The sequence below is a fragment of the Notothenia rossii genome, assembly GCF_949606895.1.
Source record: "Notothenia rossii genome assembly, chromosome: 7".
Classification (NCBI taxonomy): Eukaryota; Metazoa; Chordata; class Actinopteri; order Perciformes; family Nototheniidae; genus Notothenia; species Notothenia rossii.
Genome location: NC_136905.1, coordinates 40,558,578 through 40,584,995, shown reverse-complemented (window position 1 = coordinate 40,584,995; position 26,418 = coordinate 40,558,578). Strand labels below are relative to the sequence as shown.

The 26,418-nt window shown below is 41.3% G+C and overlaps 1 protein-coding gene across 1 annotated transcript in view; it reads left to right on the top strand.

The window, feature by feature from the left end:
- Nucleotides 1–24,989, top strand: part of LOC307013039 (uncharacterized protein) — a 62,182-nt gene extending 37,193 nt beyond the window's left edge. Inside the window, exons 2-4 of the mRNA XM_079640273.1 lie at nt 21,799–21,871; nt 24,509–24,631; nt 24,742–24,989. Of these exons, the coding sequence (XP_079496399.1) occupies nt 21,844–21,871; nt 24,509–24,631; nt 24,742–24,983 (393 nt within the window). The 5' untranslated portion in view covers nt 21,799–21,843 and the 3' untranslated portion in view covers nt 24,984–24,989. The remainder of the gene's footprint in view (nt 1–21,798; nt 21,872–24,508; nt 24,632–24,741) is intronic.
- The last annotated feature ends 1,429 nt before the right edge of the window (nt 24,990–26,418 follow it).

Sequence of the window (26,418 nt, the reverse complement as noted above, 5' to 3'; positions counted from 1 at the left end):
AGCGGCCGAGATGGGTTTTCTCCGCAGGGTGGCTGGTGTCTCCCTTAGGGATAAGGTGAGAAGTTCGGTCATCCGGGAGGGACTCGGAGTTGAACCGCTCCTCCTTCGCGTCGAAAGGAGCCAGTTGAGGTGGTTCGGGCACCTAGTTAGGATGCCACCTGGGCGCCTCCCTAGGGAGGTGTTCCAGGCACGTCCAGCTGGGAAGAGACCAAGGGGTAGACCTAGAACCAGATGGAGGGATTATATCTCTTCTCTGGCCTGGGAGCGCCTTGGGATCCCCCAGTCAGAGCTGGTTGATGTGGCCAGGGAAAAGAAAGTTTGGGGCTCTCTGCTGGAACTGCTACCTCCGCGACCCGACCACGGATAAGCGGGAGAAGATGGATGGATGGATGGAGTGATAATAATCCACTTAATGCAACTGGATATAGATGGGTAGCAGAGCTTGCCGACTTTCACTTTACCATTCAATACCGTCCAGGGAAAGAGAATGTGGATGCTGACAGTCTATCAAGGATGCCTGTAAATGTTGAAGAGATGTTGAACAAATGTATTGAAGAGCTCCCATCAGACTGTGTGGCAGCTACAGGCCAAGCAGTCGAGTACTGCCCAGTACTTACCACTCTCCAATGTTCATCAGTGAGTGAAGCAACGTATAAATCATTTTCAGTTCCTGAAATAATAAAAGCACAGGAAGATGACAACAACATTGGTCCAGTGATGCAGTGTAAACTGAGGGACAAAAAGCCAGATATACATGAATTACATGCATTGAGTAAACAAAGCAAGTGCCTTCTCCGCGAATGGGAAAGACTCCATATCGATGACGATGACATTCTTCGCAGGAAGACAGTTAACAAAACTCAGCTTGTATTACCTGAGAGGCATACAATTACTGTACTGAAAGAGTTGCATGAGATGAGCCATCAAGGCATTGATCGTACAACATCACTGATTAGAGACAGATTTCTTTGGCCATACATGCAAAAATAAATGGAACACTATGTAGCGAGGACTTGTACTTGCCTTAAGCAAAAAGCACCATGCAAAGAATCACGTGCACCTCTCACAAGCATTGTCACTATTCAACCCTTTAAACTGGTGTCAATAGACTTTCTTCATTTGGACAAATGCAGCGGCGGCTATGAGTACATACTGGTAATCGTTGACCATTTCACTCGTTTCGCCCAGGCTTATGCCACCACTTCCAAGTCTGAAACTTTGCTAAACTGTGGTGTACTTGGGTCGCGAACAACACCATATCATCCTCAAGGAAATGGGCAAGTTGAGCGTTTCAATCGAACACTGCTACAGACGTTAAAGACACTTACTGATAAACAGAAAGCAAATTGGAATGAACCATTATTATTATTGGCAAAAAAATCTACAAGAGATTGTACAGTGCAATCAGAGAGATACAGTATGTCCACGTTTTTGAGCAAGTCCACGAATCCAGTCTTTGTCAAGTCTGTCACCACCTTCGCGCAGCTGCTGGCGCCACTTCGTCCGGTCCTCCGCCAGCCTCTCCCAGTTGTCCGTCGCAATGTCCAGGGCCTTCATGTCACGTTTTACGACATCCTTGAAGCGCAGCAGTGGTCGTCCTCTGCCTCTGGAACCAGCGCTCAGCTCGCTGTATAAGATGTCCTTTGGCAGGCGGCCATCTGGCATTCTTCACTATTACCGGCGACGCTGCGCTTCCTGCTTGGTGCATAACAACTGTATTTTTGTTGTTGATGATCAGTGCAAATTCAGAGCATGCTGCACTGAATCTGTCCATCAGGGCGATGTAGACCAGCTGCGCTGTGAGACACCAGAGCTGCGTCGTCCGCGAATAAGAGCTCACGAAATAGCACCTTCCGTACCTTTCTTTTCGCACGCAATCGGGCCAGATTAAACAGCTTCCCATCCCATCTGACCGTGTGTGCAGGAAAACGGCGTCTTCGTCCACATGATCGCTGAATGCATGATGCAGCACAACAGAGAAGAAGATGCCGAAGAGCATGGGCGCTAACACGCAGCCTTGTTTGACTCCACTGCAGCCTGTGCATCTCAACCCCCCCCCCCCCCCGCAGCAACTCTATATCCACCAGTTAAAGGAAATACAACTAATGTGTTTTTATTTTAGCTGTACAATTTACCACATATGGTGTTCTTAGTTTCCATACCTCCTGTGTTTTACGAGCGACTTATCAAGTCTTGGCAAACAGCATAAAACATGATTAAACATGATAGTATATAAAACCATGCTCGTATCTACAACCTATAGAAATGCAAAACGGCGTCAGTTTAGACGTAATTCTGTCCTCCTGCTTACCGCATCATTTATGAGAAAACATTTCATAACATTAACACAACATATTCGAGGTGGTTTTAAATAACATATTCATATTTATTTATTTCTCCAAGTTATGTTTTTGTGTGCACTGAGGAGTCTCAAACAGGCGTTTGTTAAATCATTTTAAGATTGGCTTTAATCAATTTGTGAAAATGAATTCTTCATATATGATAAATGAGGTAACATTTTATCTATGGTATTATTTCCACATATTTCTCTCCATTCTTCCTTCTGCCAACGATGTCGCAGTTTCTCGTCTCTCCCATTTTTGTATTTAGTGCGTACGCATGGGTTAGAGTTTGCGTGGAGGACCGCACATTTTCCCGTGAAGTTAGCATTTTATAAATCGCGAACATTGCATAGAAACTGGCGTACGCCATTTTTTGAGCGTATATCCCTTTATAGCATATATCCATTCTCTTTTGAGAATGGGTGTGACAGCAGCCAATTTGAGAGAGGGGGGAACTGATCCAGATCTGAGGGAAGAGTTAATGATGGTGGCGATGAGTTGGGAGATGGCAGGGAGGCTATCTTTAACACATTTGGAGGGCATTGGGTCAAGTGTGCAGGTGGAGTTAATTCCAGTCATGAAGTCGGACAGTTGCATGGGGGTCACAGGGGAGAAGTGGGACAGGGGCTGTGAGGTGAATGGGGGGAGCCAGGAGAGGAGGTGGGGGGTGCTGATGAGGGATGTCAGATTGCTGTAAATGTTGCTGATTTTAGTTAGCAAAAACGAGAGGAAGGAGTTGCACTGTTCAGTGGTGAAGGATGAGGTGGCGTTGTCACAGGGTTTGAGAAGATTGCTGATGGTGGAGAAGAGACGCTTGGGGTTGCTGGAGCCAGACTAAATGAGTTGTGAGTAGTAGTCTTTGTGAGTTGTGAGTAGTAGTCTTTTTAGATTTGAAAATGGACTGTTAGCGTGGTTTTCTTGTGTTGGCGTTCAAGTTGACATTTCCTTGATTTCATTTGGCGGAGTTTGGGGGTATACCAGGGGGCGGAGTGTATGAAAGAGACATTTTTTGTTTTTGTGGGGGCCAGTTCATTGAGACAGAAGGAGAGGGTGCTGTTATAATAGTCCACAAGTTCAGATGGGTTTTCAGAAAGTGTGGGGGGGGGGGGGGGGGGGGAGACATCTTGCAGGTAATGGAGGCAGTGATTGCTGAAGGTGAGATGGATTTGAGATTTCTATAGGTTATTGTGCGTTTTTGCTTTTGGGCGGGGATGGGGATGTTGATGTCCATGATGATGGCCAGGTGATCAGAGATGTGGAGATTGAAGCTGGACAGATGATGGATGATGAGACCAGTGGAACAGACCAAGTCCAGGATGTGACCACGGCTGTGTGTTGGGAAGTTGATGTGTTGAGAGAAGTTGCAGCAGTGAAAGGTTTCCTTAAATTTAGAGGCATATTTGCAGGTTGGGTCGTCAACATGAATGTTAAAATCACCTAAGAGGAGAACAGATTGGGATATGGCAGAAAGCTGAGTGAGAATGTCAGAGAGGTCGGAGAGAAAGGAGGGGTTTGGCTTCGGGGGACGGTAGATGATGGCTGTGACCAGGGGAGCGGGAACAGAGAGTTTGAAGATCAGGTGTTCAAATGAAGAAACATCAGGTATGGGGATTATGGTAGCTTTTATTTCCTTTCTGATAATAGCAGCTATACCACCACCCCACCCTTGTGGGCGAGGTTTGTCAATGTATGTGAATCCTGCTGGGGTGATTTGATTTAAATAAAAATAGTCCAGGGGTTTTTGCAATGTTTCGGTCAGATACAGAAAATCCAGGTTATTGTCTTTAATGAATTCATTCAGAATGTGGCTTTTATTGTGGAAGGAGCGTGTGTTGAGCGGGGCTGCTTTGAGGTGACGTTGCATTGGGAGGGGTTGTGTGGACCGGGGGAGTAGAAGGAGATTGGTCAGATTCACGTGTTGTTTGTTGTGATGGTGTAGTGTGGGCGTGTGACAGGACCGAATGGACGGGATGGAGTGTGGAGACATGGAATGGAATAAAAAAGTACAGCCAGTGCCTCTGTGTGGAGGACGGCGTTTGCGGAGTATTTCATTATCTGCGAGGATGTCCATGCAGTCCGGAGGCAGGCGGTAATTAAAGGAGTGGAGATCTGATAGGGAGTAGAGCGGCGGCATCATCCGGTGAAGTGGCGCTAGCACGGAGCTAGCTGATGCTGGGGACCCGGGCAGCAGAGACCAGGAGCCGGATGACCGTGGAAGAAGGAGCGGTGTGAGTCCAGGTAAAATCAGAAGGATAATCCACAGCATATCAGGAGAATAATTCCAGTGGTTTCCGGAGGAGAATCGTAGGAGGGGCTGACAGCCTGGTGCAGAGTGGGAGCCGGCTGACCAGCCTACTAGCTTGTTAGCTAGCTTGAATGCCACCGGCTGTAGGCGGCAGGGAGAGACGATGTCAGCGGGGAAGCCGGCTGAACGCAGCGGGATGGGAAGACCCACACGAGCCGCGGAGATAGGGTGGAGTTGGGGTGGAGACAGAAATGTTACCTCAGCAGACTTCGGGGAGCCAAGGAGCATCTAGGTAGCAGCCTGCTAGGTCCGATAATGCTAGCTAGCTAGCGGGCTAGGGACCGGTGAGCAGGAAATAGCCAGCAGGTAGGAGATGACACAAAAGTTTGTGTCGATTCGATAGAGAGATGCTGCTATTTTTGCTGATGACTGACATTTAAAAAGTAAAGAGCCAGACAGGAGAGGTTCTGATCTGGACTAAAGAACAAGATTTGGGGCGGAGGAGCTGCGAACAAACAACGCCAGCACCCTCGGCGACCCGGGAAAATATATATATATGCCGCTAAAACTGTGTAATATACCAGGCTGCTAAATCCTCCAAACTGTTACAGGATGTGTATTTCGTCAAATGTGTAACTTTTTTTTAAATAATTTCTTGTTTTTAGTCTTTAATACTTTTTTTATGCATACTTTAAGTAACATTAGGCTGTCTTTGGCTCTTTTCTGCTGTAACAATGTAAATTTATTCTGATTCTGATCAAATTGATGTTTTTGTCACAGTTTGTTACCCTATATTGCGACCAGAGATGGGGTCGTTACTAAAAAAAAGTAATATATTAAATATTACTTTAAAAAAAAGTAATATATTACACTACTTTGTTACTCTCTACATAAAGTAACTCGTTACTTTACTCGTTACTTTACTTGCAGGGCCGGCCCGCCCCTCCCTGCAGGCAGATCACGCAGACTGCTAAAGTTTTAAATGTTCTCTTTAGTTCAGTTTCCATTGTCGCATAAGACTGATCCAGTTAGCTGAATGTTTTCCTATCTGACCATGGCTGTCCTCTGTCTCCTGCTATCTGTATATTTTGCGCAGTATATCTCTGCTCACGCTGTTGCGTCGGCGTGTTCTCCTGCGTGTTGGCCATGTGCTGCACTGGAACCCTGGAACCAGACTGAAACACACCGCTAAGACTTCAGCCGAGCACGTACGAACTGCGCATGCGTGAGTGGCAATAACTCTCCTTACCAGCAGGCGGCGGTAGTGTGTATTCGTCATTCAAAACAGGCAACAACTGGAAAACAGACAAGAAGAACAGACTACATGATACAAACAACAAATAGCTGTGCGTTAGCTTCACCTTAGCATGTGTTCTTGGCAGGTGTTTGTTGAGGTTTGATTATGACCGATTTTAGTAAGTAACAAAGTAACGCGTGTTGGGGCAATGTTAGTAACTTTAGTGTGATTACTGAATTATAAAAGTAGCGCGTTACACTACTCCGTTACAGACAAAAGTCATATTATTACAGTAACTTTGTAACGCGTTACACCCAACTCTGATTGCGACACTTGTTTTGTTTAAGATTATTTCTCCTTTTTCTACAGACATCCCAAACCATATTGGAATGCTGTTGTAAAGGATTGCATTGATCCGTGCATCAATACCTTCACCCAGCTTTGAGGCCTCCAATGAATGAAGTCATCTTGTGGCTGGGAAAATGTGAACAAATAAATCCCACAAAGAGTGACTTTCTGGGGTAATTATTATAATATCAAAGACAAGCACTTTTAGTAACAATATATATATAATCATTCAGCAGCAGAGGTTGGGGTGGAAACAGCATTTATAACTAAGATGATTACAATATTACAAGTTAAACATCAAGATGAACATACTATTATTAATTTAAAAAGTACATGGGAAACTTAAATATCCTGCAATATACCATTAGCAGAATAGGAACAAATGTGCCAAAACATTTCTAACATAAACATAAACTGAGGGCTTTCTTCCTGAGCTGCTGGGAGTAAAGGTCCTCCATGGATGGCAGTTTTCACCACCCTCTGTAAAGCCTTACGATTGAGGGCGGTACTGCTGCCGTACCAGGCCGTGATGCAGCCATGTCCGTGATGGACACAGAGGAACCTGAAGCTGCTGACTCTCCACCGTAGTCCCATTGATGGCGATGGGGGCGTGTCCCTCTCCCTGCTGCTTCCTGTAATCCACAATCAGCTCCTTGGTTTTGTTGACGTTGAGATGGAGGTTGTTATTCTGGCACCAAGATGTCAGGTTTTCGACCTCCTCTCTGTACCCTGTCTCGTCGCCGTCGGTGATCTGGCCGATGACGGTCGTGTCGTCAGCACGTAGGCCCGTACCAGTGTCTTGAAGTGGCTGCGCTTCCTCCTGGGACACATCCAAAATGGAGAAGAAAGAGAACAGACATACCACAGCTGGGTGAGGCTGGGGAAGATGAGTGAGGGAAAGAGAGAAACAAAACAGGGGGACTAAGATGAGTTAGGGAAAGAGAGAAAGATATACAGATGGAGCGATTCATTTCAGACAGTTTGAAACGCGAGGGCCGTGATTGGTACGTGATCTGCCCTCGCTCAAGGGAAAACCTCCAGCTTGACTTGAAACCGCCCCCGTGATAGATAAATATAATTATAATGAAGCCAGCTGCAATGGATCAATGATCCACCAGGGGGTGCAGTGGAGTTCCACACTGGAGCTCGTGTGAAATAAAGTGAGATACAGTATGCTGGATTTACAGCGGAACTTTGTTAAGATCCATATGTCACGGATATCATACTACTGTGCTAAATAAGAGACATGTAATCATTTACAAAACATCACCATGTTGTTATTTAACAAAATAATTTTGTTATTCGAAAAAAACGAACGTGAGGAAATGCAGCCCGGCTCTCGATTTTTAATCCTAATTTAATCATCATATTCACCACGATCATTTATGTTTATGTTCACCGAATTGACATGAAATCACTGACACATATGAATATACTGTATTCAACTTCATTAAAACGTTATTAACGTACCTAAACTCAGTAATTCACCAAAAATATGTATATTTTAATGGAGTTTCGTTGGTCGATCAGGATCCCAAAGTGTAGCCGAGGGATCCTCATCTGGATGAAGGGTGTTATTTTCCCCATAAAGAACAAGTCGCTGCAAATTATCCCGCTTATTACATGGCCACATTCTCAACAAAGTAACGACATGACTCCCAGTATTAATTGAAATGCTTTTATGGATTTAGAAAATGTTTTTATTGATTTAAAAAATAGTTGTATGTATTGATTTAAATTGACATGCATCCGCTAAGAAAAATAGTCCGTTGTTACAGTTTTTTAAACAGTCTGAATGAAACGGCAGCTCTCAGCTGTGTATTTACACAACTAATGGCCCATCAACCACAGCTCTCTCCCCCCCTCCCCCCTTGATCTTTCTTCTCCAGCAGCTAAATTAACGGTAGGTTACTCTGAGTGACAAGCTTACAGTTAGACACAACACTGTCATTGCAAGTGACCCTCAGTTAGTTGACTTTTATGTTCAACTGCTAAATTCGTTACTGATAAAAAAAAGGGCTTCTACTGTACCAAATTACCTTAACACTAGAACCGCCAGAGGTTTTTGTATAGGCCTACCTAAACCCGTCAAATCCCGCTATTAGAATGCAATTTTTAACAACATAGGGTGCTACATAACACACTTTCAGGAAAAGTCAGGGACTGGGAGACTTTAATATTTTATTGAAAAAAAGTGACATTGCACACACACAACACACATCACACAAATTGACCCGATTGGCGGTTCTAGTATTAAATAAACTCACTAATGAATGAAACCAGTTCAATACGCATTATTCTTATTCTTATCATTCTTTATGAGCGCAGAAATAGTCTTAAAATCACATCTGTTTTTTAAATGAAATCTGACGGCAGGCAGTTAGCTCTGATCACCTATGACAAATGCGCCGCACCTAATCGCTGGCCATTCAGCCACAGACACTGTTCGAAAGAGGGGGGAGCTAGGAGGACCTTGGCTCCCCCGAAGAGGGAGGGAGCTCCCCTGAAGGCTGACTTTGAGATAAATAGGGGGAGCCCAAAACAATCGTGCATATTTGTGTCACACAGATTAGAAATGTTGAGTTTCTGTAAATAACAGTTCTTGAAATAAATAATAGTTATTGTTCATTACAGTTTCTGAATATTTGTTTTATATTTGTGAATATGTCTAGGTGTTGCCATCTGTACGTGGCGGCGCTGCATTCTTACTTACGTTGCTATGATTATGGCGGTGATGCCGGCGCGGCATTTTAAATGTTCATATTGATATTTTTTTAACTCTGGCTGTGTAATAAAAAAAGCTTTTGGATTCACAAGCAAAGAAGCGAAGGAGTCTAAAAATGACAACGTGAACGGAAAACAACTTTTAGTTGGCCGGCTGTAAGCGGCGTTAGGGTCGAGTTTAACAGCTCCACACCAAGGGAGAGGCCTGCCGATGCGGAGCCTGAAGAGGCTTCAACAACGGCCACATCCACCGGCATAGTGACACCATCTGTATTAGTAGAAGAGTGTTTTTATAGCAATTGATCGCATCCGCGCTGCTGCGCCAGTCAACAGAGCGTGCGTGGGACATATTTAGTAGCAGGATGAGCTCTGAAAAATAGGGCTCCCCGAAAGCAAATGGGTAATTCGAAAACTGACAGAGCTCCCTCTATACAAATCAAACTGTAGAAGGTGTGAAAGCACCTATTGTTTTAAATAATGGTCGGAATGTGACCTGTGAGCCTTCTGAATTACCGTGGGACAGCACATTCTAAACTAAAATGTTCAATCAATAAAGTAACATCTTATCTTATCTTAATAATATCTTCATATTAATAATAATAATAAATCATACAGTATGTGTCCGAAAGGGAGCAGGAGGAAGCAAACACAAAAATATACTGCATATTAAAGCAAACGATTGTAAAGGTTAAAGTATGAGCATAACAAATAAAGAAGTGTAATGTAAACATTTACATTATAATTATGATTATTTAATATATAAAGACTATATATTATTGAATTACAAGATTAGATATACTTTAGTTGATCTAAAATATTGATGTGTTCAAATGCTCTTCAAAACACAACTGAAAGTCCATGAAACTTGTCTTTCTGTATTTGTGAATGAAGCAACATCTCCTGGTTAAAACCTGAAATTGAAAATCTGGCAACGCCCTCTTGGAAAATAGTGGGAGGGCTTAACATTCCTCAATACTGGTCTTAGGCAGGTCGTAGACAGGAAGCTGTAAGCTGGAGTCCGAAATTCAGTGCTCCATCTGTAAGGGGACTAAGATGTTTAATTCAATTACACATTTAAAAAAAATAGTGTGAGTAAGTGAAGACATCCTTACACAAGGAGGATTGTATATAGAATCATGATGACACTTTATAAGGATTAAGATTATATATTAATATTACATTAATTAATGCATGACGATTTCATGCATTATTACGAAGCAGGATGTATCAAGTCACTGACTTTTTGTGATAAGTTCACAATCAACTGATTTCACTTATCAGATGTAAAAATAAGGTCAAATATATTTATTTTTGCCATGTGAAATTAAAGGGTATGCAATCAAAGAATTACTGAAACAAAATGAATACAAATGCTCTTAAGAACCATACAGCACCTTGTCCAAATATGGCGGGGGGCCCACTTTCCTTCAGGATTTCCTCTCTGGATGTCGATCCGGCTATTTCTGCCATCTATAAATAAAGTTAAAATGATTAGCTCTTCGCGCCTCTTTAAAATAATATGTGTTATTGAAGATTCTGTATGCATCGTCGTTTACAATGGTAGGAACATTGCATTGGACATTTGTTGTGAAAAATATATGTCATTTTTAGTTTTTTCATCTCACATTTATAGATTTTAAATAATAAAATATATATAAAATGATTTATAAATGCAAAGCCTGGTTTCTAGAAAGTTTGCTAATGCATACAGAGTTAACATTGCAGAACTGCTGGCATGCATAGATTTCTAGCATTTTGGTTAACTATGAAAAGTATGGAAAACTACTGTGCAAACACCCAACATTAGCTTAGCAACAGTAGCGGTTGCTGATGAGTGGTTTTGCTTATTTTACTCATTTATATGAGAATATGTTACATTACATACAGACATTAAGGAGGCAGGTTAGAAAATAAATATGTTTTTGTCTCTTACCTTTTGGAGCAGACTGTCCTTGTTGTAGTGTTGGTTGTTAGCGTTGTCTCTTTAGCCTCAGTGAAGTGGCAGTGAACACTGAACGTGACCGCGTGTGAAGGGGGAGGGGCGCGAGGGATTTAGGTCTGTGCTGTGCTAATTTCAGCCTTTCTTTCCAACATCTCCTGTGGCGGCAATCCAAATCTCTTTGTCTTTGCAGCAAGATATTATAAAATGCCTTCTTGTGTTGCCAACAACTGTGAGAACCGAAGTGAAAGGAGGGTAACACTTTATATTAAGGTACAGAAATTAACCATCAACTAGTTGCTAATTAACATGCATATTAGCAGTATAATGGCTCTTTATTAGTCATTATAAAATACTTATTAATGCCTTATTCTATATGACCATATTCTACAAGTAATAAGCTATTAGTGGAGAGTTTTTCCTCAATAACCCTCTAATTAGTGCTTATTCATTGCAAGTAAGGAAGTTGTTGTACATGACTTTGGGTCTTAATATGCTCTACTCAATAAGGGCCTAATAAGGCAGTAGTAGCACAAGAATAGTAATTCTCCCTTAATAACACTTAACAAATATGATCTATTCTTATGTAACAAGACATGAAACTATAAGTGTTAATTGTGTCTAATTAACTCAAAATTAGGTATTTATATCTAAGAACATGTTCCCTATTCTAAAGTGAAGTCTTGTTCATAACCAATAAGCTAGAAGTTTGACTCTAATTAGGTATTTATATCTAAGAACATGTTCTCTATTCTAAAGTGAAGTCTTGTTCATAACCAATAAGCTAGTAGTTTGACTCTAATTGACCTGAACATGTTCCCTATTCTAAAGTTGCCTCCTCTTCACACTTTGAAAATACATTATAGCACACAACTATTGAAATTAATCTCAACAGCACATGAACAAAGTAGGCTCACGTTGAAATATCTGTTTTATTCAAATGTAACCACTTAAGAGAGGTTCAGACACATCACAAACATTTAAAGTGTCTTTAATCGTTCAATCGCTTTTCACTGACAGTGTAAATTTGCTATCTGCAACATCTGCTACCTTTCACAGGCTTCAAACTTTATATTCTTTTCTAATGTCATGCAAAAGCATTCCAAGTGGTCCATATCTGTGATGTTTTCCAACGCCAGTAAGTCCACTCAATGACATCCAAATGATCTTTTCACAAACTTTGTGTCTGATTTCCTCTAAGTCTCCAGATAGTTGTCTTGCAAATACCCCAAAATCTCTCTACGTTCTGTGTATGTGCACCTGTAACAGGGTCAACAAAAGATTATTGATGGTTGACAGTCAGGTGATTATAACCTTCATCCTGAAGCCGGCTGTAAGACCTCCATCCATCTGAAATGACTGAGCTTCCATTCTTAATGTGCTTCTTTATGAGAGGCATAAGATGTCTGGCTGAGCGGCGACGCACGATCTTGAGAATGGGTCTTCTCCTGTCATTTCTGATTCCAAGCATTCCGAACACCCAGGAACTCCTGTTGCTCGCCCGTCCTCTGTTGTACTGAAAATGACAAGAGTATTATGGAGCAGTGCACGTTTACAAATATTCAACTGTCCTGAGGTGCAGGAATAACGTGACATTTCCCTTTATGGCATAATTGAACTGCATATCTTATTCCAAAACGCAACAGTCATTTCACATAGATAAGGATACTGACACAATTTTACAAAAGGCTACTACAGTACTTAGTTTTGACAAACACAAAAATTATCCTTCTCTTTGTTCCATGGGAGAAAAAATTGTATATTCATGCAACCTATGGCCACATAGAGCTGTGGACAATAATGCACAACCACCTGAACCACAAACAGTGGGATGGGTAAAAGAGGTTTACATACACTTGGAATGACTACATTACAATGGCTCTGTCTGCAGTTTCTTTAAATAAAGAATGTTTTAAAATATTTTCCGTAGAGCCTTACCATTGTATATTTCTACATGGAATACTGTATGCATTTGTTTTCAATTATTAATAATCACACAGCAGTGTTCGAGCATGTTCGGAACAGTTGTTAAAATGCTTTACAATTTACAATACACTCTACTACTTTATGTATAATTAGCAATAATAGTCTATGATAGACACAGTGTTGTACAGCAGAAATGGTGAAAATAAATGTTAACTTTCTGTGTATTAAAAGTATGTATAGTGTCTCTACATCAGGGGTCAGCAACCCCTGGCTGGCACGCGGCACCGTAACCAGTGGCACACTAGGAATAAGTGGAATAAGTGTGCAAAAATATTTAAATTGTATTTTCGGATCCTGAACGAGACCGCCGCCAGAGCGCGTCTCCCCGTTACCTGCAGAAGGAAGTCATGCACGTAACGCAGCCCTGCTCTCTTTAACTCCAGGTGACTTTCTGCCGCTTTCCTCTGTGGTGCAGTGCTGATCGTTTCACCACGGAGGAAAGCACTTCACTAATTGCAGTACCCATAAGGAGCTTTACAAATGCCGCAGTTTTTGCGTGGCTGTGTATTTAGTTGAAAGCCCAGTGGCGATCTGCTCATCTCTCATCGAAATAATATGCTACAAAGGGGCGGACTGGCCAACTGTGTGTTGAACTTTCCTTTCGGCTCCCAGACCGTAGTCGAGGAGGGCAGAAGCAACAAGCTTCAGGTTCAATAACCAACTTTAGCTTAAATGACTGGAGAGAGGCGAGCTCTTCTTGGGAGGACGTTGCATTTATTTAGCTGTTCTTCTGTTTCACAAAATACATCACAGACCTCTGTTTTTCTGCTTTCCCGTTTCACTTCCAGAAACATATACACGTTCCCTCACTGTCGCTCTACCATTCACAAACACACATGCACAAGCCGCACCCCCCTCTCTCTCTCTCTTAAAGGGACAGCGATCTCATCTCACTCTGCATGACCCTAATATCATAACATGTGTGCTCTGGAGAATCACAGAACGGACGATCGTCCATATTATTATGCCGTTTAAACCAATTATTTAAATGTGTTTGTTAAATTCGGCATCATGTAAGTTGCGCTGACAGGTCCACACACTGCTTCCCCGCAGCGAGGCTCCCCCGCCCTCCAGTTGATAGTTGACGAGCTTCAAGCTCCTCAACCCCCCCCCCCCCGTTGATAATTATCGATCGTTGGCACGCTGATAACATTTTTAAAATGGCACTTCATATCAAAAAGGTGGCCGACCCCTGCTATACACCATACATTCATAATGTCAGCGGGAGGGAGGGGGGAGCATCGCTACGTAAAAGCATTAGTGCGAGGGAGAGCTGTCATCTTCCCTTTACAAGCTTCAAACATGTATTTATCTGGAGATTTTGGCAATAAAAGTTTCATATTCTGCAAAAAATTCCCTGGAAACCTCCAAAACCCTTACACAGAAAGAGGATCTCTGCACACGCTTTTTTTTATATCAGCTTTGTGTTTCAATGGTTTTGTCCTAACCTTGGAGAGCCGTATGTTTACTGCCACCCTAAAAGGACCTCAAAAATGTTAAAAATGTTAATAAAGAATTTATTGAAAAGTTAGTTGGCTGATTGTTTTATATTGGCTCAGCCAGGTTATATGGGATGCCCAGTCTACTATATATGATATGGGTCACTCATTTTACAATATTAAACTTTGTTTTCTTATCTTTAGTTTGTCATCTTTATGTAGAATGCTATTACGAAACACACATTTGGTTGTTTATAGCATAAAGAACATCGGATTTAATGTGAGGTAGGGAAATAATCATTTGAGTATAAATATGTGCATATAAATATGTAATTTACAACAGCTGTACGCTGCTTGAAAAGCTTGAAAATGCACCTTGAAAATGCTTGAAAAGTGCTTGAATTTGACTTTGGAAAAGGTGTAAGAACCCTGAGTTATGTTGCAGTTGTGTTCTTTTTTTTTATTATTATCTAGTGCTAGGCAGTTAGCGCTGTGTTGTTAGCTGTCAAAGACCTCTGTGCAGACTTATTTGACCACCGGCGATCGCAGACGGAAGTTCAAAGTTTGCTGCTCGTTTATATCGCCCAATTTTCAAAACGCGATCAAAATACCCATTCACATGTCTTGTGGCATGCCTGAACTGTCTACATACGACATTGTCCGTCACCATAGTAGGGAAACGTTCCTCCCATTATGGTCCAGATTCTTGTTGGAGAAGGGAAGAATGTACCCCAATCTGCTGCACCTAATACAAATAGTCCTAGTTTTTCCTGTCTCTACCTCTCAAGTTGAACGGCAGTTCTCAGTAATGAAGAGAATGCAGGGCGATTGGCGTTTAAGCCTGCACACTTCAACAATTGAAGATCTACTCATCAAATCCCAGGGTTGTGCTCCTGCTGAATATCAAAGTGATGAAGCTGTGGCAAGATGGTGGGCAGCTGGCATCAACAAAAGGAGACCCAATATTCATCCCTATGGTCAAAGGAACCCCAAAAGTCCAAATCTCCCTGACTCGTCATCATCTCCATCTTCAAGTGACTCAGAATAAGGACGCACCTTGACGTAGGCCCACTACCACAGTCTCACAGTGAGCCAAACATGTCTGTGCTATAAGAATCCTTTGTAGTTTTAATAAAGAAAATTGCAATTTGGTGTCCATTGAATGCTTAATAAATATATATAAAAGTATTGTAAATGCATATACAATCATAGTCACTTCATATCGTATGTTAAATCATTGTTTTAATTTATGGCCTTGGTGCCCTGGCTTTTGGCCTTTGTGCCCTTAAAAAATTGACAACTCAAAAGGCCAAGTGGCCTTGCCCCTAAAATGACGAAATTCCAGGCCTGGTTACCACCTTTAAAAGTAGCCCACATGCAAATATGAATTATCAGAAGTGTGATTTGAATTATGACTTTCTAGGTCAGATTTAGCTGATAATTCCTCCTAATAAAAACAATTAGGTTTAATAATATAAATTATATAATAATTTTCCATCAGATATGCATGAATCACATAGGTCACATAATGTAGATTCAAAATGGTGAATGTTTCTGAAAGTTGACAAGTCTGCATCCAACATTCAGATGAACTTACAGCTACAGAGCTAACAATATGATGCCCAAAATTAATAAATGAAGCACAGGCTAAGTGTTCTAGCATTACTTACCATGATTCCTCCTTTTTAGCATAAGGCCGTTTCAACTTCATGACATGAGCACAAGAGGGGCATTTCATTGATTTTCGAAGAAGGCCTTTTTTCATTAACCAGTGGTTGAGCTTAAGGTTTTCCTTGGGGCTCTGTCTAAAATGTATTCGCCTGAAAAACGTGTAATGTGACACCATACTTGTAAAATTATCTGAAATAATATTACATTCTCAGCTATTAATATTGCGCCATACCTCCACACTCCACAGCGAGGGAGAATAAATGAAATAGGTGGGACTTACCCTTTGGGAGAATAATAATTGACAAAGCGATTCACCAATCCATGTTCTCATCTGTCTATCCGCCGGTTACTTCCGCTAACAGCGAAGCTCCTGAGGCGAAGTCCCGCCCATCTACTTCCGACCTATGGGACCTTATTATTAACAGTTCACGAGCATGTCCACCCCCTCCCCCAACCGTTGACAGTGCATGAGCGTGCTCTCTGTCCCCCAACCCCCCCCCATTTGGCGTAGTTTAAGTTTGACAGTGCAGTAACGTAGAGGGGAACGGGATTCACCTGACAGGTTGCAAACGGCAAATTTATCCAATCATTCACTATCATATTAAATCCCCGTCCAATCAGCAAAAATAAACTGCCTGCTAGCTTTTGGCCTTTTCCACTTGCCTTGGAGCTTGAAGAGGGACATTGGACATTTTGTGCATCGAAAATTTGCTTTCTTATTTTTGTATTCATTGTATTATATTTGTTGAAAATGCTCTCTTTCATGTGCACTCTGGACCTCTTTGAATTGTGTGCTTATAGTCCAGCAGATATGTGAAATATCTGAAAGAATTGTGCTTTTGATGAAAAAAAGCATGACATTTGGCACACTGTTAGAGCATGCCCTAAGGAAGATTTTTGGCTATAGGGCCATTGCAAATTTGTCCAATGGCGCCAATGGCGGCCATTGGACAAATTTGCATTGGTTGTTATTTTACCAGTAGTTTAGGATCTAGACCACCTAGGATCTTGATTCTGGTGGCTAAACCTACATTTTCAAGGATGGGGAATGCATTGGTACTATTTACAACATGCTAGAATGTAGCAAACTATATGTATCTGGTATTCAGGGAACAAAATACACAGTAAACCATTAACATATGTATTATGGTGAAGTCATACATGTTACATAATATATATGAAATATTACAGGTTTTCAACGAAATGCAGAGTTAGTTCTGAAAACACAGTCCACCACAGTGGCAAAGGGCACTGCACTGAATTGCTGCCTTGACACATTTGCATTGTCCACTGCAACCCTTTTTGCATCCAAGGCGGAGGAGTTCACAACAGGCCTGGTAATGTGGTCCAGTAAACTTCCCATCCACCTGTGGCCTTCCTCTTCCACCCCCAGTCACCTGGGGATGGGAGTTCAGGGGTTGCAAACATCATCTGTCCTCAGCAGTGACCAGCTTGGAAGGCAGCTCTCTTTGTGTGCTGAATCAATGCTGCTGTTGGGGGGAGTCCTTCAATTGTTCTACCTTTCTGGGTAAAGAGCTGCTTGATTGACTGACTCCTGGCTGCTAGTGCGGTCATACAATACCAGAGAGCAGTGTCACGCTCACTTCTCTACTTCCCCTCTTCTACGACCAGGCCAAATATGTGGCCATGATTCATCATTCCATCGATGAGGTAAGTCAGGCATCAGAGATTCTGAATCCTTGTCAGATCACTCTGGATCAACCTCTATACGCTGTAGCAAAACAAACCCAGTGGAGCTGGCCAGCAACTCACAGTGAAGATCATTTTATTGTGATGTTTGTTGGGTTTCACATTGAGATGGCAGCACTCAAGGTACTTGGTGACCTCCTGAAGGGGTAGCGGGTGGACAAGCAGTGTCATGTTCCCAGTTCCACTTCTGGTCTATCATCCAGCAGCTGGAAATTGAGTTGATGATCTATGCGCGATCAATAAGAGAGGCCGACTTCCTACTCTACATCAATGGCTTGACCAAGATTGTGCCTTGGTTAATTTCCTTTCATTTCAAACCTTTATTTATGCAGGTGAATCCCATTGAGATCATTGATCTCTTTTTCAAGGGTGACCTGAAGGGTCCTTTCTCTGGGACACACCCAATATGCCGGATGGATACCAGTCCACTTACGTGACATGATTGTGCTAAAAGATAACCATCCTGATGTCCATTGACAGTTTCTGAAAGGAAACTTTGCTGTGAAGAAGACGACACGCAGCTTCTCTGCTATTGTCATTGACCAGGCCCACGAGCAGAACAATGCCTCTGTGAAAGGTGATGGTGATGCTTTAGGCCTGACAGAGAACCCTGCAGCTCTGCGACGCTGGATGGTGTCTGGCCCCGAGATGGCATGTGTGGTTGGGGAGTTTAAGGCCTCCACTGAGAAGAGAAAGAAGACTGACACCCTGCAACATGAGCAGACCAAACATGCAAAAATGGCATTTGCACAAGATGTTAAAGCACTAATTGGTGCTACATAAGACATGGGCAATCGATTCTGTGAAATAAGCAGTGAATATCTTCTTGTACTGGATACTCGAGACCTTGCAGATGCAGCAGTCATTGACACTCTGAACCAGATTGAGAAACTCGGACAGGACGTGTATGACACCTACAGTGGAGGAAATAAGTATTTGATCCCTTGCCAATTTTGTAAATTCACCCACTTACAAAGAAAGGAACAGTCTATAATTTTAATGGTAGGTTTATTTTAACAGTAAGAATATCAAAAAGAAAAAACTGAAAATTACATTATATAAAAGATAAACAATTATTTGCATTTAACTGTGGGATATAAGTATTTGATCCCCTTGCAAAAAACAAGGATTCTGGCTCCCACAGACCAGTTACATATGTAAGTCCATTTCCTTTAGGAAAGTACCCCTCATATCAACTTGTTACCTGTATAAAAGACACCAGTCCACAGAATCAATCAATCAGATTCCAACCTCTCCACCATGGGCAAGACTAAAGAGCTGTCTAAGGACCTCCGGGACAAGACTGTAGACCTGCACTTGGCTGGGATTGGCTACAAAACCATCAGCAAGCAGCTTGGGGAGAAGGTGACAACTGTTGGTGCGATTATTCGGAAATGGAAGGGGAAAAAATGGACATCAATCAACAATCAATCACCCTCGGTCTGGGAATCCCACACAAGATCTCGCCCCTTGGGGTATTGATGATCATGAGAAAGCTGAGGTATCAGCCAAGAACTACAAGGGAGGAACTTGTTAATGATCTCAAGGCAGCTGGGACCACAGACGCAAGAAAACTATTGGTAACAAACTACACCATAATGGATCAAACCCTGCAGCGCCCGCAAGGTCCCCTGCTCAAGAAGAACATGAAAGGCCCTTCTGAAATTTGACAATGAACATCTGAATGATTAAGAGAAGGCTTGGTAGAAGGTGATGTGGTCAGATCAGACCAAAATGGAGGTGGAAACATTATAATTTTGGGGTGTTTCTCTACTGGGGACAGGACGACTTCCCTGCATCGAGGAGAGGATGGACGGGGCCATGTACTGTAACATCTTGGCCAATAGCTTCCTTCCCTCAGTCAGGACACCGAAAAGGGTCATGGATGGGTCTTCCAGCAGGACAATACACCTGAACATACGGCCAAGGCAACACATGAGCTGCTAAAGAAGAAGCACATTTAGGTGATGGATGGGCCTAGCCAATCTCCAGACTTTAATCCCATAGAAAATCTGTGGAGGGAGCAGAGGTTTTGAGATGCCAAGAATCAGCCTCAACACCTTAAGGATTTGGAGAGGATCTTCAGAGAGGAGTGGACCAAAATCCTTCCTGAGATGTGCACAAACCTGGAGACCAACTACAAGAAGTGTCTGACCTCTGTGCTGTCCAATAAGGGTGTCTCCACCAAGTACTTACACATGTTTTGCAAAGGGATCAAATACTTATTTCCCACAGTTTAATGCATATCAAATTGTGTCTTTTATATAATGTACATTTCTGGATTTTCTTTTTGATATTCTTACTCTCACTGATAAATTAAACCTACCATTACAATTATAGGCTGTTCATTTATTTGTAAGTGGGCAAACTTACAACATCTGCAAGGGAACAAATACTTATTTCCTCCACTGTATGTCAGTGAGCGCCTGGTCGAACAGAAAAAGCCCATCAAAGATCCCATTAAAAGGAAAAACCTCCCTCTATTCAGCCAGCCTCCAGTCCAGGATAAGTCCAGGTCCCAACAACAGCTCTCATCTCTGAAGAATGACTGTTCTCTGTTCTCTAGGCTGTACATTGTATCCGAGATACGTGATGGAAGTCGAGATGAGTTTTTTGGGATTAATTACGTGAAATATAATAAACTTGAAAACCAGGCATGTCCATCATCATTGTCACAAATGGGCAAGCTCAGAACTGGTACCAAGTCAGACTTGATGGGCTGTTTGGAGAACCTGATTTCTTTACAAGAGAATGCATCCCACCACACAGTTAATGCCTCATCCTTTATGGGGATACTCTTGTGAACATGCTACCACCTGGTGCTCCTAAGATGTTTTTTTAGTATGCGCAGAAAGCGTTCTCACCATACATCCTGTCTCAGCTGGAGCATGTCAGCGGAATTGATGTTGTGTGGGATGAATATTTCCCTGAAAGTCTGAAGGCTGAAACACGCAGCAAGAGAGGGAAGGGAGTTCATAGACGCGTTGAGCCATCGAGTGTCATTCCTGGAAACCGGCCAGAGTTTCTGCGCATTGAACACAAGAAGGCTGAACTGTTTGATTCCTGGCAACCAGTGTGACAGCCCTCAACACTGGCAAACAAATAATCAGTACTTGCAACATGCACACATGAGGAGGCTGATATCCGCATCCTACTGCACCTAGGAGATGCTGTGAAGGAAGGGTATAGCAAGGTGTCAATACGCAAAGTTGACACGGATCTGGTAGTAGCCTACTGGCAATCACAGCAGCCCAATCGACCCAGGCCTGTCGTGAACTCCTCCTGAATGTTTCAAGGTAGCAATTCAGTACACTGCCCTTTGCCACTGTGGTGGACTGTGTTTTCAGAACTAAGTCTGCATTTAGTTGAAAACCTGTAATATTTCATATATATATTATGTAACATGTATGACTTCACCATAATAAATATGTTAATGGTTTACTGTGTATTTTGTTCCCTGAATACCAGATACATATAGTTAGCTACATTCTAGCATGTTGTATAGTACCAATGCATTCCCCATCCTTGAAAATGTAGGATTAGCCACCAGAATCAAGATCCTAGGTGGTCTAGATCCTAAACTACTGGTAAAATAACAACCAATAACCATTTGTGCCATTGGACAAATTTGCGATGGCCCTATAACCAAAAATCTTCTTTAGGGCATGCTCTAACAGTGTGCCAAATGTCATGCTTTTATCATCAAAAGCACAATTCTTTCACATATCTGCTGGACTATTAATAAAGTCATTATTACCAACTCACGTTGTTAGCTGCGTTAGCTCAATATCGTCATGTAACCTACCCACTTGGCTGTATAATTCGTATAATGTTCATTATTGTTAGTCCATAAGTTAATAGGGACCCATTGCTTTTCAAAAGTCAATTATAGCTATCTTGCAAGCCGATTAAACATTGTAGTTAATCACCACAGCCAACATTAGTCCCGCTTCAGAACGGAGAACTTGCTAGCTAGCTAACAACTGGCGCGAAGGCACGTTGTTATCTTTTACTTGGTTTAACCCCCGGGTCAGTCGCTTTCATTTGGCCAGTTCGCTGCCTTTTAGACTCATGTTTGTGCACTCTAACTGTTATCCAATGTACATATTCAGCCTTTTACACAATATTTAATAGCTTTATTCTTATATTTTTTACAGCCTAAGGCAAAGAAGAAGAATCAGGTCCCAAAAGAGGAGTCGAGGATGGAGTTGATCAAAGAGGATCTAGATGGTAAATTGTATATCCCTTAACTAAGAAGATTTCCTTGTGTTAAATATGTTCTTTATTCTCGCGTCCAGGAGAGAAGCTTTAAAATGAGACTAAATGGAGTCTCTGAAAAGATTCAAATGGGATACTTTAATTAAAAAAGGCGCGGTAGTGTTACAGACAGAATATTGTTCCGGCAGAAAACAGCTGTGCTCTGGTTCTCCTGAGCAAGAAGAAGACAGCGGATCTCTCCTCCGGCGCTGCTATATATATCCTCTGCTGGCTCCTCCCCGCCAGCCGGCTCACCTCGTCTCCAATGTCCGTTATTGCATTTAAACAGAGGATAGGTTCTTTTCACATTCAATATATGCTTAACACGCCGTTTCTCCTCATATTCTCTTTCATCACTTTTCATTTAACACATTCTAAACGCTGTAATCAATACTCTAGTCTAAACAATACTTCTCGGCTCGTTTGGTTTCCGGTCATTCCGGATGTTGTCACATGCTACTCTCGTCTGTAAACAATAATGTATTCAAATAAACTGTACTTTCATTTAATATTCAACATGGTAGTATCTCGACATCTATCGTTGTAGTGTTAAATCAGTAGGCTTCGGTTTTCACCACTCCAAGTCATTTCGCTTCTCAATTCACCTCTTTAGGAAATCGTATATTAGCCACATGCTAAATGCTAACCGTAGATGAAGGACTTTCAGAATAAAAGCTTAACTGCTTTGTGCACAAGAATTTCTGGTTTTTCAGTATAAAAGAGCGTTTAAACTGACGGTATGTTTAAGCTACATTATAGCATCAAAACATTGATTTTAATTTCTAACACTTGTCAAACTTGATTTTAACATTCATGTCCTCTATTAATTTTGTGAGTTTAATGTTGTTATGCCATAGGACCTGAAGATACAGAAAGTACCAAAGTTACAGTACCAGCCTTGGATCAGGTGATTTTTTTTTTCTCGCATTGATTCTTTGTGTTGGTAGTTTATAAACATTAAACTATATGGCTCATTCATCCTGAGATGGAAATTGTTGCCAGATTTAGCCCATGCACCTCCTTAACACTAGAACCGCCAGAAGTCGCTGTAGACCTAAAACCGCCAACGGGTAAAATGTACCCGTTATAGATTTTCAAGGTACAATGCTCTTTTATTTATCATACAGAACAGTGAGTTTTGATCGCACAGGGATGAAACTTATACCAATAGAATCTGTGGACTCTCAGATTTTCATATGATATAGGTTGTGCAGATAGCATGAAGTTTAAAATATCGCTAATAGTGCTGATTTAAATACTTGGTGTTAGACTTGTGTTTTGTTTAGGTACAAATCTCTCTATCTCTCTCTATCGATATATCTGTAATGTTCTGTTCTATGAACATATAATTGTCTACATAAATAGACGACGCGGACTACTTCTCTCATTCCGAGTCTCCATCTTTCTTCAACCGGCACGTAACCTGCACACATGCATTACGTCCTCAACGTGAGCTCAGTCATCCAAGATCTTGTATTCTCCAAGATGTTACACTATCTATAACTATCTATCTGTCTATCTCTCTCTATCCATCTATCAATATATCTATCTATCCATCTCTCTCTCTCTCTCTATCTCTCTATCTATAAGGAACCGCAGTAGACAAAAAGGCGTTGCTATAGCAACACGTCATGTTTACGCTGCATTTTCTATGAGGTAAATATTACCCGCTGGCGGAAATAGGTATAAATGGCATTTTTTTGGGCGATTTTTTCAATCTGACTTCATATTGACAATTGTTAACAACAGAGGGTGCTACATAACACACTTTCAGGAAAAGTCACGGACTGGGAGACTTTAATATGTTATTGAACAAAAGTTACATACAATCAAAAAACAGCTGCGGGTAAAATTTACCCGTTGGCGGTTCTAGTGTTAAGTTATGGTAAAAAATAAACAGCTCGTCAAAATTCTGAGACTGTATAGGTTAGAGAAAACTTAACTTCAGTAGCCTTCCAAGGAAACATGTAAGCTTAAAAGAGAACCCAACATGTAAATAAATGTTGCTGTTATATTGTGCTTTATAGAATAAAAGCACACATCACCTCCATGTTCATGTTTGGCCACTCAATGATACATTTACATATTCACAACATAGTGATCACTAATACATAAAAAGTGTAGTTTTTCCTTACCACTGTGCATGCTCATGTGGGTAAAAGTTGGGTCTCTGTAAACTGTAAGAGTACAGTCTTGACCTGCTCTATAGGAAAAGTTGCGATTTGGAGCTGCAAATAAATACTTGTAATTTGATTAATATCTGATCATTAATATGACGCACAGTGGTGATGATAAGCAATACACTGTAACTGACATGGCCGATGTTGACTAGGGAAACCACATATTATCTGTTGTCTCTTGTGGTAGAGGGGAAGTGGATAATTGTATACATTTTTTACTTTATCGGCTGCTACTTTATGGTTTTAAAATCCTTGAGGTTCATCAAGTTAAGGCACAAACCATTATCGCAATCATCTGTGTTCGATCTGACCCATGACATTTGTTGCTCGCCATCCCTCTCTCTGTCTCTCCAATAAGTTTCCTGTTACTCAATACTGTATCATAATCTTTATTGTAATCTTCTCTCAAACTGTCATTTTGTTTTTTAAGGATCAATCTCAAGATTGGAATTCCTAGTGGCCAAGATCGAATGGCAAGATAAAATGATAAAAGATCTTGAAGGAGAGCGCAATTTCTTACGCGAGCAAGTTTTGGGGTTGAAGAAGAAATCAAGTGAGTGATTCGAGAAGAAACTGCACATTTGTATTCAATTGTTATAGAAGGTGTGATGTTATGTATCTCCTCATAACAAGCTGATCAGTGTGTCATCCGTTGAATTTAAGCTCAATCAAAAGTCCCTACTTTGGAAGAGGATGTCAGCATTTCCGAAGATGACACTTCCCAAAGTCCTGCAGACCTCAGTGATTCCTCAGACAGTGATGTTGTCATCCCAAAAAAGAAGCAACGTCGCACACAGAATCCTGCATCTCCAGATGCGGCTGTGCCTGGGCGAGCACATATGAGAGGTGAAGCTTCTTCCCTTGCTGATGAAGTATTAAAGGGCTGGTTTTATCGGTTTAGATAAGGTGTATTGGAAGAGTTGTATATTTAAATGTTAAATGTTTGTGATGTGTCTGAACCTCTCTTAAGTGGTTACATTTGAATAAAACAGATATTTAAACCTCTGCCTACTTTGTTCATGTACTGTTGAGGTTCTTTTCAGTAGTTGTGTGCTATAATGTATTTACAAAGTGTGAACAGGAGGCAACCTTAGAATAGGGAACATGTTCAGGTCAATTAGAGTCAAACTACTAGCTTATTGGTTATGAACAAGACTTCACTTTAGAATAGGGAACATATTATTAGATATAAATACCTAATTAGAGTCAAACTACTAGCTTATTGGTTATGAACAAGACTTCACTTTAGAATAGGGAACATGTTCTTAGATATTATACCTAATTTTGAGTTAATTAGACACAATTAACACTTGTAGTTTCATGTCTTGTTACATAAGAATAGATCATATTTGTTAAGTGTTATTAATGGAGAATTACTATTCTTGTGCTACTACTGCCTTATTAGGCCCTTATTGAGCAGAGCATATTAAGACCCAAAGTCATGTACAACAACTTCCTTACTTGCAATGAATAAGCACTAATTAGAGGGTTATTGAGGAAACACTCTCAACTAATAGCTTATTACTTGTAGAATATGGTCATGTAGAATAAGGCATTAATAAGTGTTTTATAATGAAAAATAAAGAGCCAATATACTGCTAATATGCATGTTAACCCTTTGGAGTCGACCGTCAAGCCGGCGTGATCAGATCACATGACCTGTGCAAGCCGGTGCCGCATGAAAACAACAGTCCGGACAACATTGCCGTGTGTTTCTCTCGAAAGTACTGGCTTGAAACTATATCCCAGTCTTTGTTTCATGCAAAAAGACCCGGTAAACACGGAGATACGATGATATAAAGTTAATACATTTCAAAAGTATGAAAAATGGAAGCACATATTTGAATATCTTCGCCGTATTTGATCATTGTACGACACGGAAAATACTGGAAACTGTAGATCCTGCTCAACAGGATGTATAAGTGTATTTATGTCGAAAGTGCTGGCTTGAAACTATATGCCAGTCTTTGTTTCATGCTAAAAGACCCAATAAACACGGAGATACGATGATATAAAGTTAATACAAATATATTTCAAAAGTATGAAAAATGGAAACACATATTTTAATATCTTCGCCTTATTTTATCATTTTACGAACGGAAAATACTGGAAACTGTAGATTCTGCTCAACAGGATGTATTTACCAGGGAGGGGGTGAGGTAATCAGGTAAACGGAGTGATACGAAGCGAGACGAAAAGAGACGAAGAGGGACGGCGGGAACCGAAGAGAGACGGCGGAAAATGGAGAGAGACGAAGATATAAGATGACAGGCGGCGGGAGACGAAGAGAGACTGCGATTGAAGTAAAGTGACAGACAAATATTGAGAATTTAGATATAG